Below are 18,395 nucleotides of genomic sequence, written 5' to 3' on the forward strand. Positions count from 1 at the left end.
CACCTTAATATCTAGGTAAAGTCAGTTCTGGCCACCTTAATATCTGGGTAAAGTCAGTTCTGGCCACCTTAATATCTGGGTAAAGTCAGTTCTGGCCACCTTAATATCTGGGTAAAGTCAGTTCTGGCCACCTTAATATCTGGGTAAAGTCAGTTCTGGCCACCTTAATATCTGGGTAAAGTCAGTTCTGGCCACCTTAATATCTGGGTAAAGTCAGTTCTGGTGATCTTGACATAAGTAACAACAGTAACTTGGCTAGTTATAATACTTCACTATTTACAAGTGTCTCCTCCACTACACAAGTGTCTCCTCCACTACACAAGTGTCTCCTCCACTACACAAGTGTCTCCTCCACTACACAAGTGTCTCCTCCACTACACAAGTGTCTCCTCCACTACACAAGTGTCTCCTCCACTATACAAGTGTCTCCTCCACTACACAAGTGTCTCCTCCACTACACAAGTGTCTCCTCCACTACACAAGTGTCTCCTTCACTACACAAGTGTCTCCTCCACTATACAAGTGTCTCCTCCGCTACACAAGTGTCTCCTCCACTACACAAGTGTCTCCTCCACTACACAAGTGTCTCCTCCACTACACAAGTGTCTCCTCCACTACACAAGTGTCTCCTCCACTACACAAGTGTCTCCTTCACTACACAAGTGTCTCCTCCACTACACAAGGGTCTCCTCCACTACACAAGTGTCTCCTCCACTACACAAGTGTCTCCTCCACGACACAAGTGTCTCCTCCACTACACAAGTGTCTCCTCCACTACACAAGTGTATCCTCCACTACACAAGTGTCTCCTTCACTACACAAATGTCTCCTCCACTACAAAAGTGTCTCCTCCACTACACAAGTGTCTCCTCCACTACACAAGTGTCTCCTCCATTACACAAGTGTCTCCTCCACTACACAAGTGTCTCCACTACACAAGTGTCTCCTCCACTACACAAGTGTCTCCTCCAATACACAAGTGTCTCCTTCACTACACAAGTGTCTCCTCCACTACACAAGTGTCTCCTCCACTACACAAGTGTCTCCTCCACTACACAAGTGTCTCCTCCACTACACAAGTGTCTCCTGCACTACACAAGTGTCTCCTCCACTACACGAGTGTCTCCTTCACTACACAAGTGTCTCCTCGACTACACAAGTGTCTCCTCTACTACACAAGTGTCTCCTCCACTACACAAGTGTCTCCTCCACTACACAAGTGTCTCCTATACTACACAAGTGTCTCCTCTACTACACGAGTGTCTCCTCCACTACACAAGTGTCTCCTCCACTACACAAGTGTCTCCTCTACTACACAAGTGTCTCCTCCACTACACAAGTGTCTCCTCACTACACAAGTGTCTCCTCCACTACACAAGCATCTCCTCCACTGCACAAGTGTCTCCTCCACTACACAAGTGTCTCCTCCACTACACAAGTGTCTTACCCAAGTGTCTCCTCCACTACACAAGCGTCTCCTCCACTACACAAGTGTCTTACACAAGCGTCTCCTCCCCTACACAAGCGTCTCCTCCACAACACAAGTGCCTACTCCACTACACAAGTGTCTCCTCCACTACACAAGTGTCTCCTCCACTACACAAGTGTCTTACACAAGTGTCTCCTCCACTACACAAGCGTCTCCTCCACTACACAAGTGTCTTACACAAGCGTCTCCTCCCCTACACAAGCGTCTCCTCCACTACACAAGTGCCTTCTCCACTACACAAGTGTCTCCTCTACTACACAAGTGTCTCCTCCACTACACAAGCATCTCCTCCACTGCACAAGTGTCTCCTCCACTACACAAGTGTCTCCTCCACTACACAAGTGTCTTACACAAGCGTCTCCTCCACTACACAAGTGTCTCCTCCACTACACAAGTGTCTCCTCCACTACACAAGCGTCTCCTCCACTGCAAAGTGTCTCCTCCACTACACAAGCGTCTCCTCCACTACACAAGCGTCTCCTCCACTACACAAGTGTCTCCTCCACTACACAAGTGTCTCCTCCACTGCACAAGTGTCTCCTCCTCTACGCAAGCGTCTCCTCCACTACTCAAGCGTCTCCTCAACTACACAAGTGTCTCCTCCACTACACAAGTGTCTCCTCCACTGCACAAGCGTCTCCTCCACTACACAAGTGTCTCGTCCCCTACACAAGTGTCTCCTCCACTACACAAGCGTCTAGTCCACTACACGAGCGTCTCCTCCACTACACAAGCGTCTCCTCCACTACACGAGCGTCTCCTCCACTACACAAGTGTCTCCTCCACTACACAAGTGTCTCCTCCACTACACAAGCGTCTCCTCCACTACACAAGTGTCTCCTCCACTACACAAGCGTCTCCTCCACTACACAAGTGTCTCCTCCACTACACAAGTGTCTCCTTCACTACACAATTGTCTCCTCCACTACACAAGTGTCTTACTCAAGCGTCTCCTCCACTACACAAGTGTCTCCTCCACTACACAAGTGTCTTACACAAGCGTCTCCTCCACTACACAAGTGTCTCCTCCACTACACAAATGTCTTACACAAACGTCTCCTCCACTACACAAGTGTCTCCTCCACTACACAAGCGTCTAGTCCACTACACGAGCGTCTCCTCCACTACACAAGTGTCTCCTCCATTACACAAGTGTCTCCTCCACTACGCAAGCGTCTTCTCCACTACACAGGTGTCTCCTCCACTACACAAGTGTCTCCTTTACTACACAAGTGTGTCCTCCACTACACAAGTGTCCCCTCCACTACACAAGTGTCTCCTCCACTACACAAGCGTCTCCTCCACTACACAAGTGTCTCCTCCACTACACAAGTGTCTTACACAAACGTCTCCTCCACTACGCAAGTGTCTCCTCCACTACACAAGCGTCTCCTCCACTACACAAGCGTCTCCTCCACTACACAAGTGTCTCCTCCACTACACAAGCGTCTCCTCCACTACACAAGTGTCTCCTCCACTACACAAGTGTCTTACACAAGCGTCTCCTCCACTACACAAGTGTCTCCTCCACTACACAAGTGTATTACACAAACGTCTCCTCCACTACACAAGTGTCTCCTCCACTACACAAGTGTCTCCTCCACTACACAAGTGTCTTACACAAGTGTCTCCTCCACTACACAAGTGTCTCCTCCACTACACAAGCGTCTTCTCCACTACACAAGTGTCTCCTCCACTACACAAGCGTCTCCTCCACTACACAAGTGTCTCCTCCACTACACAAGTGTCTCCTCCACTACACAAGCGTCTCCTCCACTACGCAAGTGTCTCCTCCACTACACAAGTGTCTCCTCCACTACAAAAGTGTCTTACACAACCGTGTCCTCCACTACAGAAGTGTCTCCTCCACTACACAAGAGTCTCCTCCACTACACAAGCGTCTCCTCCACTACACAAGTGTCTTTTCCACTGCACGAGCGTCTCCTCCACTACACAAGTGTCTCCTCCACTACACAAGTGTCTTTTCCACTGCACGAGCGTCTCCTCCACTACACAAGTGTCTCCTCCACTACAAAAGCGACTCCTCCACTACACGAGCGTCTCCTCCACTACACAAGTGTCTCCTCCACTACACAAGCGTCTCCTCCACTACACAAGTGTCTCCTCCACTACGCAAGTGTCTCCTCCACTACACAAGTGTCTCCTCCACTACACAAGTGTCTCCTCCACTACTCAAGCGTCTCCTCCGCTACACAAGTGTCTCCTCCACTACACAAGTGTCTCCTCCACTACACAACTGTCTCCACCACTACTCAAGCGTCTCCTCCACTACACAAGTGTCTCCTCCACTACACAAGCGTCTCCTCCACTACACAAGTGTCTCCTCCACTACTCAATCGTCACCTCCACTACACAAGCTTCTCCTCCACTACACGAGCGTGTCCACCACTACACAAGTGTTCTCTCCACTACACAAGTGTCTCCTCCACTACACAAGTGTCTCCTCCACTACACAAGCGTCTCCTCTACTACACAAGTGTCTCATCCACTTCACAAGTGTCTCCTCCACTACACAAGTGTATCCTCCTCTACACCAGCGTCTCCTCCACTAAACAAGTGTCTCGTCCACTACACAAGTGTCTTACACAAGCGTCTCCTCCACTACACAAGTGTCTCCTCCACTACTCAAGCGTCTCCTCCGCTACACAAGTGTCTCCTCCACTACACAAGTGTCTCCTCCACTACACAACTGTCTCCACCACTACTCAAGCGTCTCCTCCACTACACAAGTGTCTCCTCCACTACACAAGCGTCTCCTCCACTACACAAGTGTCTCCTCCACTACTCAATCGTCACCTCCACTACACAAGCTTCTCCTCCACTACACGAGCGTGTCCACCACTACACAAGTGTTCTCTCCACTACACAAGTGTCTCCTCCACTACACAAGCGTCTCCTCCACTACACCAGCGTCTCCTCCACTACACAAGTGTATCCTTCTCTACACAAGTGTATCCTCCTCTACACCAGCGTCTCCTCCACTAAACAAGTGTCTCGTCCACTACACAAGTGTCTTACACAAGCGTCTCCTCCACTAAACAAGTGTCTCGTCCACTACACAAGTGTCTTACACAAGCGTCTCCTCCACTACACAAGTGTCTCCTCCACTACACAAGTGTCTCCTCCACTACACAAGTGTATCCTCCTCTACACAAGCGTCTTCTCCACTACACAAGTGTCTCCTCCACTACACAAGCGTCTCCTCCACTACACCAGCGTCTCGTCCACTAAACAAGTGTCTCCTCCACTACACAAGTGTCTCCTCCATTACACAAGTGTCTCCTCCACTTCACAAGTGTCTCCTCCACTACACCTGCGTCTTCTCCACTACACAAGTGTCTCCTCCACTACACAAGTGTCTCCTCCACTACACAAGTGTCTCCTCTACTACACAAGGGTCTCCTCTACTACACCAGCGTCTCCTCCACTACACAAGTGTCTCCTCCACTACACAAGTGTCTCCTCCACTACACCAGCGTTTCCTCCACTACACAAGTGTCTCCTCCACTACACAAGTGTCTCCTCCACTACACAAGTGTCTCCTCCACTACACAAGTGTCTCCTCCACTACACAAGTGTCTCCTCCACTACGCAAGTGTCTCCTCCAGTACACAAGTGTCTCCTCCACTACAGAAGTGTCTCCTCCACTACACAAGTGTCTATTCCACTACACAAGTGTCTCCTCCACTACACAAGTGTCTCCTCCACTACACAAGTGTCTCCTCCACTACACAAGTGTCTCCTCCACTACACAAGTGTCTCCTCCACTACACAAGTGTCTCCTCCACTACACAAGTGTCTCCTCCACTACACAAGTGTCTCCTCCACTACACAAGTGTCTCCTCCACTACACAAGTGTCTCCTCCACTACACAAGTGTCTCCTCCACTACACAAGTGTCTCCTCCAGTACACATGTGCAACACTCGCCACTCAGTGGTTTCATCAGTCCATACAAAGGAGAATGGTGAATAACAGGAGGAGGAGGTAATCTGTCCCTCGACCTTGAGTCGTTGTGGTCAGTCCATCGATCTTGAAAAGTGTACAGCATAAGGGGGATTGCCAATAGACCCCTGGCTGTCTTCAAGCAGACACTGGACAAGCATCTAAAGTCGGTACCTTACCAGGCGGGCTGTGGTTCGTACGTTGGATTGCGTGCAGCCAGTAGTAACAGCCTGGTTGATCAGGCGCTGATACACCATGAGGCCTGGTCACAAACCGGGCCGCGGGGGCGTTGACCCCCGGAACTCTCTCCAGGTAAACTCCAGAAGTAGCTTATATACTGTCGGCAGGTGAGGTACAACAGTCGTAGGTGGAATTATATTTGACCAATGTGGAAGTAGGACGTGCCCAAGGGTAGGTCATGCCCAAGGGTAGGTCATGCCCAAGGGTAGGTCATGCCCAAGGGTAGGTCATGCCCAAGTTTAGGTCATGCCCAAGGGTAGGTCATGCCCAAGTTTAGGTCATGCCCAAGGGTAGGTCATGCCCAAGGGTAGGTCATGCCCATGGGTAGGTTATGCCCAAGGGTAGGTCATGCCCAAGGGTAGGTCATGCCCAAGGGTAGGTCATGCCCAAGGGTAGGTCATGCCCAAGGGTAGGTCATGCCCAAGGGTAGGTCATGCCCAAGGGTAGGTCATGCCCAAGGGTAGGTCATGCCCAAGTTTAGGTCATGCCCAAGGGTAGGTCATGCCCAAGTTTAGGTCATGCCCAAGGGTAGGTCATGCCCAAGGGTAGGTCATGCCCATGGGTAGGTTATGCCCAATGGTAGGTCATGCCCAAGGGCAGGTCATGCCCAAGGGTATGTCATGCCCAAGTTTAGGTCATGCTCAAGGGTAGGTGATGCCCAAGGGTAGGTCATGCCCAAGGGTAGGTTATGCCCAAGGGTAGGTCATGCCCAAGGGTAGGTCATGCCCAAAGGTAGGTCGTGCCCAAGGGTAGGTCATGCCCAAGGGTAGGTCATGCAGAAGGGTAGGTCATGCAGAAGGGTAGGTCATGGCCAAGGGTAGGTCATGCCCAAGGGTAGGTCATGGCCAAGGGTAGGTCATGGCCAAGGGTAGGTCATGCCCAAGGTTAGGTCATGCCCAAGGGTAGGTCATACCCAAGGGTAAGATATGCAGAAGGGTAGGTCATGGCCAAGGGTAGGTCATGGCCAAGGGTAGGTCATGCCCAAGGGTAGGTCATGCCCAAAGGTAGGTCATGGCCAAGGGTAGGTCATGGCCAAGGGTAGGTCGTGCCCAAGGGTAGGTCATGCCCAAGGGTAGGTCATGCCCAAGGGTAGGTCATACCCAAGGGTAGGTCATGCCCAAGGGTAGGTCATGCCTAAGGGTAGGTCATGCCCATGGGTAGGTCATGCAGAAGGGTAGGTCATGGCCAAGGGTAGGTCATGGCCAAGGGTAGGTCATGGCCAAGGGTAGGTCATGTCCAAGGGTAGGTCATGCCCAAGAGTAGGTCATGCCCAAGGGTAGGTCATGCCCAAGGGTAGGTCATGCCCAAGGGTAGGTCATGCAGAAGGGTAGGTCATGGCCAAGGGTAGGTCATGGCCAAGGGTAGGTCATGCCCAAGGGTAGGTCATGCCCAATTGTAGGTCATACCCAAGGGTAAGATATGCAGAAGGGTAAGTTATGCCCAAAAGTATGTCATGCCCAAGGGTAAGATATGAACAAGTGTAAGTTATACCCAAAGGTAAGTCATGCCCAAGGGTAAGATAGGCCCAATGGTAAGATATTTCCAAGGGCAAGATATGCCCAAGGGTAAGATATTCCCAAGGGTAAGACATGCCCAAGGGTAAGATATGCCCAAGGGTAAGATATGCCCAAGGGTAAGATATGCCCAAGGGTACTTCATGCCCAAGGGTAAGATATGCCCAAGGGTAAGATATGCCCAAGGGTAAGATATGCCCAAGGGTAAGATATGCCCAAGGGTAAGATATGCCCAAGGGTACTTCATGCCCAAGGGTAAGATATGCCCAAGGGTACTTCATGCCCAAGGGTAAGATATGCCCAAGGGTAAGATATGCCCAAGGGTAAGATATTCCCAAGGGTAAGATATGCCCAAGGGTAAGATATGCCCAAGGGTAAGATATTCCCAAGGGTAAGATATGCCCTAGGGTAAGATATGCCCAAGGGTAAGATATGCCCAAGGGTAAGATATGCCCAAGGGTAAGGTATGCCCTAGAGTAAGATATGCCCAAGGGTAAGTCATGCCCAAGGGTAAGATATGCCCAAGGGTAAGATATGTCCAAGGGTAAGATATGCCCAAGGGTAAGATATGCCCATTGGTAAGATATGCCTAAGGGTAAGATATGCCCAAGGGTAAGATATGCCTAAGGGTAAGATATGCTTAAGGGTAAGATATGCCCAAGGATAAGTCATGCCCAAGGGTTAGATATGCCAAAGGGTAAGTCATGCCCAAGGGTAAGATATGCCCAAGAGTAAGTCATGCCCAAGGGTAAGATATGCCCAAGGGTAAGTCATGCCCAAGGGTAAGATATGCCCAAGGGTAAGTCATGCCCAAGGGTAAGATATGCCCAAGGGTAGGTCATGCCCAAGGGTAAGATATGCCCAAGGGTAAGTCATGCCCAAGGGTAAGATATGCCCAAGGGTAAGTCATGCCCAAGGGTAAGATATGCCCAAGGGTAGGTCATGCCCAAGGGTAAGATATGCCCAAGGGTAAGTCATACCCAAGGGTTAGCTAGTGAAGAATTCCCTGTATCTGTATTTTAACAAGTTGAAGGCGACCTGGTATATATTCCAGCCCAGGGAAGATATCACAGTACCTGGTATATATTCCATCCCAGGGAAGATATCACAGTACCTGGTATATATTCCAGCCCAGGGAAGATATCACAGTACCTGGTATATATTCCAGCCCAGGGAAGATATCACAGTACCTGGAATATATTCCAGCCCAGGGAAGATATCACAGTACCTGGAATATATTCCAGCCCAGGGAAGATATCACAGTACCTGGTATATATTCCAGCCCAGGGAAGATATCACAGTACCTGGTATATATTCCAGCCCAGGGAAGATATCACAGTACCTGGTATATATTCCAGCCCAGGGAAGATATCACAGTACCTGGTATATATTCCAGCCCAGGGAAGATATCACAGTACCTGGTATATATTCCAGCCCAGGGAAGATATCACAGTACCTGGAATATATTCCAGCCCAGGGAAGATATCACAGTACCTGGAATATATTCCAGCCCAGGGAAGATATCACAGTACCTGGAATATATTCCAGCCCAGGGAAGATATCACAGTACCTGGTATATATTCCAGCCCAGGGAAGATATCACAGTACCTGGAATATATTCCAGCCCAGGGAAGATATCACAGTACCTGGTATATATTCCAGCCCAGGGAAGATATCACAGTACCTGGAATATATTCCAGCCCAGGGAAGATATCACAGTACCTGGTATATATTCCAGCCCAGGGAAGATATCACAGTACCTGGTATATATTCCAGCCCAGGGAAGATATCACAGTACCTGGAATATATTCCAGCCCAGGGAAGATATCACAGTACCTGGAATATATTCCAGCCCAGGGAAGATATCACAGTACCTGGAATATATTCCAGCCCAGGGAAGATATCACAGTACCTGGAATATATTCCAGCCCAGGGAAGATATCACAGTACCTGGAATATATTCCAGCCCAGGGAAGATATCACAGTACCTGGAATATATTCCAGCCCAGGGAAGATATCACAGTACCTGGAATATATTCCAGCCCAGGGAAGATATCACAGTACCTGGAATATATTCCAGCCCAGGGAAGATATCACAGTACCTGGAATATATTCCAGCCCAGGGAAGATATCACAGTACCTGGTATATATTCCAGCCCAGGGAAGATATCACAGTACCTGGTATATATTCCAGCCCAGGGAAGATATCACAGTACCTGGTATATATTCCAGCCCAGGGAAGATATCACAGTACCTGGTATATATTCCAGCCCAGGGAAGATATCACAGTACCTGGTATATATTCCAGCCCAGGGAAGATATCACAGTACCTGGTATATATTCCAGCCCAGGGAAGATATCACAGTACCTGGTATATATTCCAGCCCAGGGAAGATATCACAGTAACTGCCCAGGGAAGATATCACAGTACCTGGTATATATTCCATCCCAGGGAAGATATCACAGTACCTGGTATATATTCCAGCCCAGGGAAGATATCACAGTACCTGGAATATATTCCAGCCCAGGGAAGATATCACAGTACCTGGTATATATTCCAGCCCAGGGAAGATATCACAGTACCTGGTATATATTCCAGCCCAGGGAAGATATCACAGTACCTGGTATATATTCCAGCCCAGGGAAAATATCACAGTACCTGGTATATATTCCAGCCCAGGGAAGATATCACAGTACCTGGTATATATTCCAGCCCAGGGAAGATATCACAGTACCTGGTATATATTCCAGCCCAGGGAAGATATCCAGTAGGGAAAATATCACAGTACCTGGTATATATTCCAGCCCAGGGAAGATATCACAGTACCTGGTATATATTCCAGCCCAGGGAAGATATCACAGTACCTGGTATATATTCCAGCCCAGGGAAGATATCACAGTACCTGGTATATATTCCAGCCCAGGGAAGATATCACAGTATAACACCTGACTAAAATATCACAAAATACAACAGTGTAAACAGGTAGTAACACCTGAGACAAGAGTTTAGGTAACACCCTGATGGAGTGAACGAGGTAAACAGAACACAAGAATGACAGTGAGAACACCTGAGGCTCTCATGTGCTCACACACGTATTCCTCTGAAGATGTGTCTAAACACACGAAATGGCTTGTGTTTTATTTCCTATATTCAGTGTTTTTTTTTGTCATTCTATCCCTTGTAGGATATGAATAATTAAAGGGAGATTAAATATTTAGCTGGTACACACCAATAAACAAGTCCCGGTGGCCTGGTGGCTCTGGCTTCACACACGGAGGGCCAGGGTTCGATTCCCAGCGGGGTGGAAACATTTCGACGTGTCCTTACACCTGTTGTCATGCTCACCTAGCAAATGGGTACCTGGATGTTAGTGGACTGGTGTGGGTGGCATCCTGGGTGTTAGTGGACTGGTGTGGGTGGCATCCTGGGTGTTAGTGGACTGGTGTGGGTGGCATCCTGGGTGTTAGTGGACTGGTGTGGGAGGCATCCTGGGCAGGGTGAGACGTATGGGCAAGTCACCTAACACCTGCTGCCACTGTTCACCTAGCAGTAAATAGGTACCTGGGTGTTAGTTGACTGTTGTGGGTGGCATCCTGGGCAGGGTGAGACGTATGGGCAAGTCACCTTACACCTGCTGCCACTGTTCACAGGGTGAGACTAGCAGTAAATAGGTAGGTACCTGGGTGTTAGTTGAGTGTTATCCTGGGGGTGGCATCCTGGCCACTGTTCACCAGCCCAGCTACACCTAGGGTGAGACGTATGGGCAAGTCACCTTACAGCTTCCAAAGCTTAGAAACAAGCTTCCCATTAAAGGTTCACGCTTTTAACTAAGAATGCCAATATCTACCTTATTAATAAAGCTGAGAAGGAGTATCAGCCTAAAAATAAGCTGAGGTAGGCCTAAGCCTACAAATTGCAATAATCAGCGTCGTGTGTTGCAGACGTGTGTTGCGTCCCGGACATCTGGACGGCCGAGGGTGGCGTGGTGAGAGGATCCACGCCCATCAAACAGGAGAGACCCACGCCCACCCCCACCCCCAACACCCCCACTTCCACGCCTGCGGTGACACCTGCCACCACGCCCACGCCGCTGCTGACCACGCCCACGCTGCCATCACTCCTGGCACCCATACAACAAGTGCCACTTGACCTGGTCAGTTACCACAACTTTATCCTGGGGAACTTTATATATTATTATGCTTTATTAATATTGAATATTATTACTGCCATGGGCTTTATTTACTACCATGGGCTTTATTTACTACCATGGGCTTTATTTACTACCATGGGCTTTATTTACTACCATGGGCTTTATTTACTACCATGGGCTTTATTTACTACCATGGGCTTTATTTACTACCATAGGCTTTATTTACTACCATGGGCTTTATTTACTACCATGGGCTTTATTTACTACCATGGGCTTTATTTACTACCATGGGCTTTATTTACTACCATAAGCTTTATTTACTACCATGGGCTTTATTTACTACCATGGGCTTTATTTACTACCATGGGCTTTATTTACTACCATGGGCTTTATTTACTACCATGGGCTTTATTTTCTACCATGGGCTTTATTTACTACCATAGGCTTTATTTACTACCATGGGCTTTATTTACTACCATGGGCTTTATTTACTACCATGGGCTTTATTTACTACCATGGGCTTTATTTACTACCATGGGCTTTATTTACTACCATAAGCTTTATTTACTACCATGGGCTTTATTTACTACCATGGGCTTTATTTACTACCATGGGCTTTATTTACTACCATGGGCTTTATTTACTACCATGGGCTTTATTTACTACCATGGGCTTTATTTACTACCATGGGCTTTATTTACTACCATGGGCTTTATTTACTACCATGGGCTTTATTTACTACCATAGGCTTTATTTACTACCATGGGCTTTATTTAATACCATGGGCTTTATTTACTACCATAGGCTTTATTTACTACCATAGGCTTTATTTACTACCATGGGCTTTATTTAATACCATGGGCTTTATTTACTACCATAGGCTTTATTTACTACCATAGGCTTTATTTACTACCATGGGCTTTATTTACTACCATGGGCTTTATTTACTACCATGGGCTTTATTTACCACTACCATGGGCTTTATTTGGGCTTTATTTACTACCATAGGCTTTATTTACTACCATAGGCTTTATTTACTACCATGGGCACTACCATGGGCTTTATTTACTACCATGGGCTTTATTTACTACCGTGGGCTTTATTTACTACCATAGGCTTTATTTACTACCATGGGCTTTATTTACTACCATGGGCTTTATTTACTACCATGGGCTTTATTTACTACCATAGGCTTTATTTACTACCATGGGCTTTATTTACTACCATGGGCTTTATTTACTACCATGGGCTTTATTTTCTTCCATAGGCTTTATTTACTACCATAGGCTTTATTTACTACCATAGGCTTTATTTACTACCATGGGCTTTATTTACTACCATGGGCTTTATTTACTACCATGGGCTTTATTTACTACCATGGGCTTTATTTACTACCATGGGCTTTATTTACTACCATGGGCTTTATTTACTACCATAGGCTTTATTTACTACCATGGGCTTTATTTACTACCATGGACTTTATTTTACCATATTTATTTACTACCATGGGCTTTATTTACTACCATACCAGGCTTTATTTACTACCATGGGCTTTATTTACTACCATAGGCTTTATTTACTACCATGGGCTTTATTTACTACCATAGGCTTTATTTACTACCATGGGCTTTATTTACTACCATGGGCTTTATTTACTACCATGGGCTTTATTTTCTACCATAGGCTTTATTTACTACCATAGGCTTTATTTACTACCATGGGCTTTATTTACTACCATGGGCTTTATTTACTACCATAGGCTTTATTTACTACCATGGGCTTTATTTACTACCATAGGCTTTATTTACTACCATGGGCTTTATTTACTACCATGGGCTTTATTTACTACCATGGGCTTTATTTACTACCATGGGCTTTATTTACTACCATAGGCTTTATTTACTACCATAGGCTTTATTTACTACCATGGGCTTTATTTACTACCATAGGCTTTATTTACTACCATAGGCTTTATTTTCTACCATAGGCTTTATTTTCTACCATAGGCTTTATTTACTACCATAGGCTTTATTTACTACCATGGGCTTTATTTTCTACCATAGGCTTTATTTACTACCATAGGCTTTATTTACTACCATGGGCTTTATTTACTACCATAGGCTTTATTTACTACCATGGGCTTTATTTTCTACCATAGGCTTTATTTACTACCATGGGCTTTATTTACTACCATGGGCTTTATTTTCTACCATAGGCTTTATTTACTACCATGGGCTTTATTTACTACCATGGGCTTTATTTACTACCATAGGCTTTATTTACTACCATGGGCTTTATTTACTACCATGGACTTTATTTTCTACCATGGGCTTTATTTACTACCATGGGCTTTATTTACTACCATGCGCTTTATTTTCTACCATAGGCTTTATTTACTACCATGGGCTTTATTTACTACCATAGGCTTTATTTACTACCATAGGCTTTATTTACTACCATGGGCTTTATTTACTACCATGGGCTTTATTTACTACCATGGGCTTTATTTTCTACCATAGGCTTTATTTACTACCATGGGCTTTATTTTCTACCATGGGCTTTATTTACTACCATGGGCTTTATTTACTACCATAGGCTTTATTTACTACCATGGGCTTTATTTACTACCATGGGCTTTATTTACTACCATGGGCTTTATTTACTACCATAGGCTTTATTTACTACCATGGGCTTTATTTACTACCATGGGCTTTATTTACTACCATGGACTTTATTTACTACCATAGACTTTATTTACTACCATGGGCTTTATTTACTACCATAGGCTTTATTTACTACCACGGACTTTATTTACTACCATGGGCTTTATTTACTACCATAGGCTTTATTTACTACCATAGGCTTTATTTTCTACCATGGGCTTTATTTTCTACCATAGGCTTTATTTACTACCATGGACTTTATTTACTACCATGGGCTTTATTTACTACCATAGGCTTTATTTTCTACCATGGGCTTTATTTTCTACCATGGGCTTTATTTTCTACCATAGGCTTTATTTACTACCATGGGCTTTATTTACTACCATGGGCTTTATTTACTACCATAGGCTTTATTTTCTACCATGGGCTTTATTTTCTACCATGTGCTTTATTTTCTATCATGTGCTTTATTTACTACCATGGGCTTTATTTACTACCATTGGGTTTATTTACTACCATGGGCTTTATTTACTACCATGGGCTTTATTTTCTACCATAGGCTTTATTTACTACCATGGGCTTTATTTACTACCAGGGGCTTTATTTACTACCATAGGCTTTATTTACTACCATGGGCTTTATTTACTACCATGGGCTTTATTTACTACCATGGGCTTTATTTACTACCATGGGCTTTATTTACTACCATAGGCTTTATTTACTACCATGGGCTTTATTTACTACCATGGGCTTTATTTACTACCATGGACTTTATTTACTACCATGGACTTTATTTACTACCATGGGCTTTATTTACTACCATAGGCTTTATTTACTACCATGGACTTTATTTACTACCATGGGCTTTATTTACTACCATAGGCTTTATTTACTACCATAGGCTTTATTTTCTACCATGGGCTTTATTTTCTACCATAGGCTTTATTTACTACCATGGACTTTATTTACTACCATTGGCTTTATTTACTACCATAGGCTTTATTTTCTACCATGGGCTTTATTTTCTACCATGGGCTTTATTTTCTACCATAGGCTTTATTTACTACCATGGACTTTATTTACTACCATGGGCTTTATTTACTACCATAGGCTTTATTTTCTACCATGGGCTTTATTTTCTACCATGTGCTTTATTTTCTACCATAGGCTTTATTTACTACCAAAAGCTTTACTTACTACCATGGGCTTTATTTACTACCATGGGCTTTATTTACTACCATGGGCTTTATTTACTACCATGGGCTTTATTTACTACCATGGGCTTTATTTTCTACCATGGGCTTTATTTTCTACCATGGGCTTTATTTACTACCATGGGCTTTATTTACTACCATAGGCTTTATTTACTACCATGGGCTTTATTTACTACCATAGGCTTTATTTACTACCATAAGCTTTATTTACTACCATGGGCTTTATTTACTACCATAGGCTTTATTTACTACCATAAGCTTTATTTACTACCATAAGCTTTATTTACTACCATGGGCTTTATTTAATAGACTTTATTTGCTACCTTTATACTCTATACTTTATTGCTTTATAACAATACCTTCATTGTAAAGCTTTACTGCTTTTATTACTAGATTTTGTTATACTTTACTACTCTGATAGAGCTTTACCATAATTTACTCTGTGTAGAGCTTTTCCACTCTAAAGCTTTACTATTTTCACAGTAGTAGAGCTTTACAATATTTAGCTTTGCGCAGAGCTTTGCTATCTTTCCACTCTTTATAGAGCTTTGCTATCTTTCCACTCTTTATAGAGCTTTACCATCTTCCACCTACATAGAGCTATCCCATCTTACCATGCATAGAGCTTTATCATCATTCACTCTACATTAGAGCTTTACCATCTTTAACTTTGCATAGAGCTTTACAATCTTTCAGTCTGCATAGTGCTTTACCATCTTTCACTCTACATAGAGCTTTACCATCTTTCACTCTGCATAGAGCTTTACCATCTTTCACTCTACATAGAGCTTTACCATCTTTCACTCTGCATAGAGCTTTACCATCTTTCACTCTGCATAGAGCTTTACCATCTTTCACTCTACATAGAGCTTTACCATCTTTCACTCTACATAGAGCTTTACCATCTTTCACTCTGCATAGAGCTTTATCATCTTTCACTTTACATAGAACTTTACCATCTTTCACTCTACATAGAGCTTTACCATCTTTCACTCTGCATAGAGCTTTACCATCTTTCACTCTACATAGAGCTTTACCATCTTTCACTCTACATAGAGCTTTACCATCTTTCACTCTGCATAGAGCTTTACCATCTTTCACTCTGCATAGAGCTTTACCATCTTTCACTCTGCATAGAGATTTACCATCTTTCTACATAGAGCTTTACCATCTTTCACTCTGCATAGAGCTTTACAATCTTTCACTCTAGATAGAGCTTTACAATCTCTCACTCTGCATAGAGCTTTATCATCTTTTACTCTACATAGAGCTTTACAATCTTTCACTCTAGATAGAGCTTTACAATCTCTCACTCTGCATAGAGCTTTATCATCTTTCACTCTACATAGAGCTTTATAATATTTCACTCTGCATAGAGCTTTACAATCTCTCACTCTGCATAGAGCTTTACCATCTTTCACTCTACATAGAGTTTTATGATCTTTCACTCTGCATAGAGCTTTACCATCTTTCACTCTACATAGAGTTTTATGATCTTTCACTCTGCATAGAGCTTTACAATCTTTCACTCTAGATAGAGCTTTACAATCTCTCACTCTACATAGAGCTTTACCATCTTTCACTCTACATAGAGCTTTACAATCTCTCACTCTACATAGAGCTTTACAATCTTTCACTCTAGATAGAGCTTTACAATCTCTCACTCTACATAGAGCTTTACCATCTTTCACTCTATATAGAGTTTTATGATCTTTCACTCTGCATAGAGCTTTATAATCTTTCACTCTGCATAGAGCTTCACAATCTTTCACTCTGCATAGAGCTTTACCATCTTTCACTCTGCATAGAGCTTTACCATCTTTCACTCTGCATAGAGTTTTACCATCTTTCTACATAGAGCCTTACCATCTTTCACCCTACACAGAGCTTTACACTCTTCCACAGGTCATAGACTCGTGTGAGAGTAGCGACCTGGACCAGAACGTCACTCTGGACTATGTACTCAACAGTAACGGCACAGCTACGTGTAAGCTCTGTGGTGAACTTCTACCTTCCAGGAACCACTGGTACCGTCACAAGTACAAGACTCACGCTACGGCGCTCTACCGCTGTGACGACTGTGGCGTCGTCTATAAGAGTAAAAAGGGGTATGAGACCCATATGGAAGTCAAACACGCCAAGTAAGTCTCTATGTTGGTGTTATGTTGGTGTTATGTTGGTGTTATGTTGGTGCTGTTGGTTTTATGTTGATGTTACGCTGGTGTAATGTTGGTGTTATGTTGGTTCTGTTGGTATTATGTTGGTGTTGGTGCAATGTTGGTGTTATGTTGGTGCTGTTGGTATTATGTTGGTGCTATGTTGGTGTTATGTTGGTGCTCTTGGTATTATGTTGGTGTTGGTGTTACACTGGTGTTATGTTGGTGTTGGTGTTATGCTGGTGTTATGTTGGTGCTATGTTGGTGCTGTTGGTATTATGTTGGTGTTGGTGTTACGCTGGTGTTATGTTGGTGTTATGTTGGTGCTATGTTGGGTTATATTGGTGCTGTTGGTGTTATGTTGGTGCTACATTGATGTTATGTTGGTGCTGTTGGTGTTATGTTGGTGTTACGTTGATGTTATGTTGGTGCTGTTGGTGTTACGCTGGTGTTATGTTGGTGCTATGTTGGTGCTGTTGGTATTAGGTTGGTGTTGGTGTTACGCTGGTGTTATGTTGGTGTTATGTTGGTGCTATGTTGGTGTTATATTGGTGCTGTTGGTGTTATGTTGGTGTTACGCTGATGTTATGGTGTTATGTTGGTATTATGTTGGTGTTACGTTGGTGCTATGTTGGTGTTACATTGGTGTTACTTTCGTGTTACGTTCGTGTTACCATGGTGGTACATTGGTGTTACTTTAGAATTACATTACTATTACACTTAAAATTGATTTAACAGCTACCTAGCACAGAATGTTACAAGTGTACCTATTAAAGTAACAGTAGGTCACGGCTGGAGAAGTGGCCCTCTGATTCCATCTCTGCCTGGGACTCGTCGTCTTCCATTGTTGGTGACTCCAGGGTCTCCTCCATCACGGACTGGAAAGACTCCTGGATGATAGCTTGAAGTTCCGTTGAGTCCTTCCTGTTCAGTAGGGCAACGCCCAGCATCCACAACAGGAGCTGTCTGCAAGCGCCCCCGTCCTCTGTCGATGGCAGCAGGCG

The 18,395-nt window shown here is 44.6% G+C and overlaps 1 protein-coding gene across 1 annotated transcript in view; it reads left to right on the forward strand.

Annotated features, from left to right (window-relative positions):
- The window catches only part of LOC128698383 (protein tramtrack, alpha isoform-like), a 199,853-nt gene that overhangs the window by 173,310 nt on the left and 8,148 nt on the right, over positions 1-18,395 (forward strand). The window contains exons 6-7 of the mRNA XM_070104453.1: positions 11,150-11,361; positions 17,141-17,376. Of these exons, the coding sequence (XP_069960554.1) occupies positions 11,150-11,361; positions 17,141-17,376 (448 nt within the window). The remainder of the gene's footprint in view (positions 1-11,149; positions 11,362-17,140; positions 17,377-18,395) is intronic.

This window comes from Cherax quadricarinatus, chromosome 92 (genome assembly GCF_038502225.1).
Source record: "Cherax quadricarinatus isolate ZL_2023a chromosome 92, ASM3850222v1, whole genome shotgun sequence".
Classification (NCBI taxonomy): Eukaryota; Metazoa; Arthropoda; class Malacostraca; order Decapoda; family Parastacidae; genus Cherax; species Cherax quadricarinatus.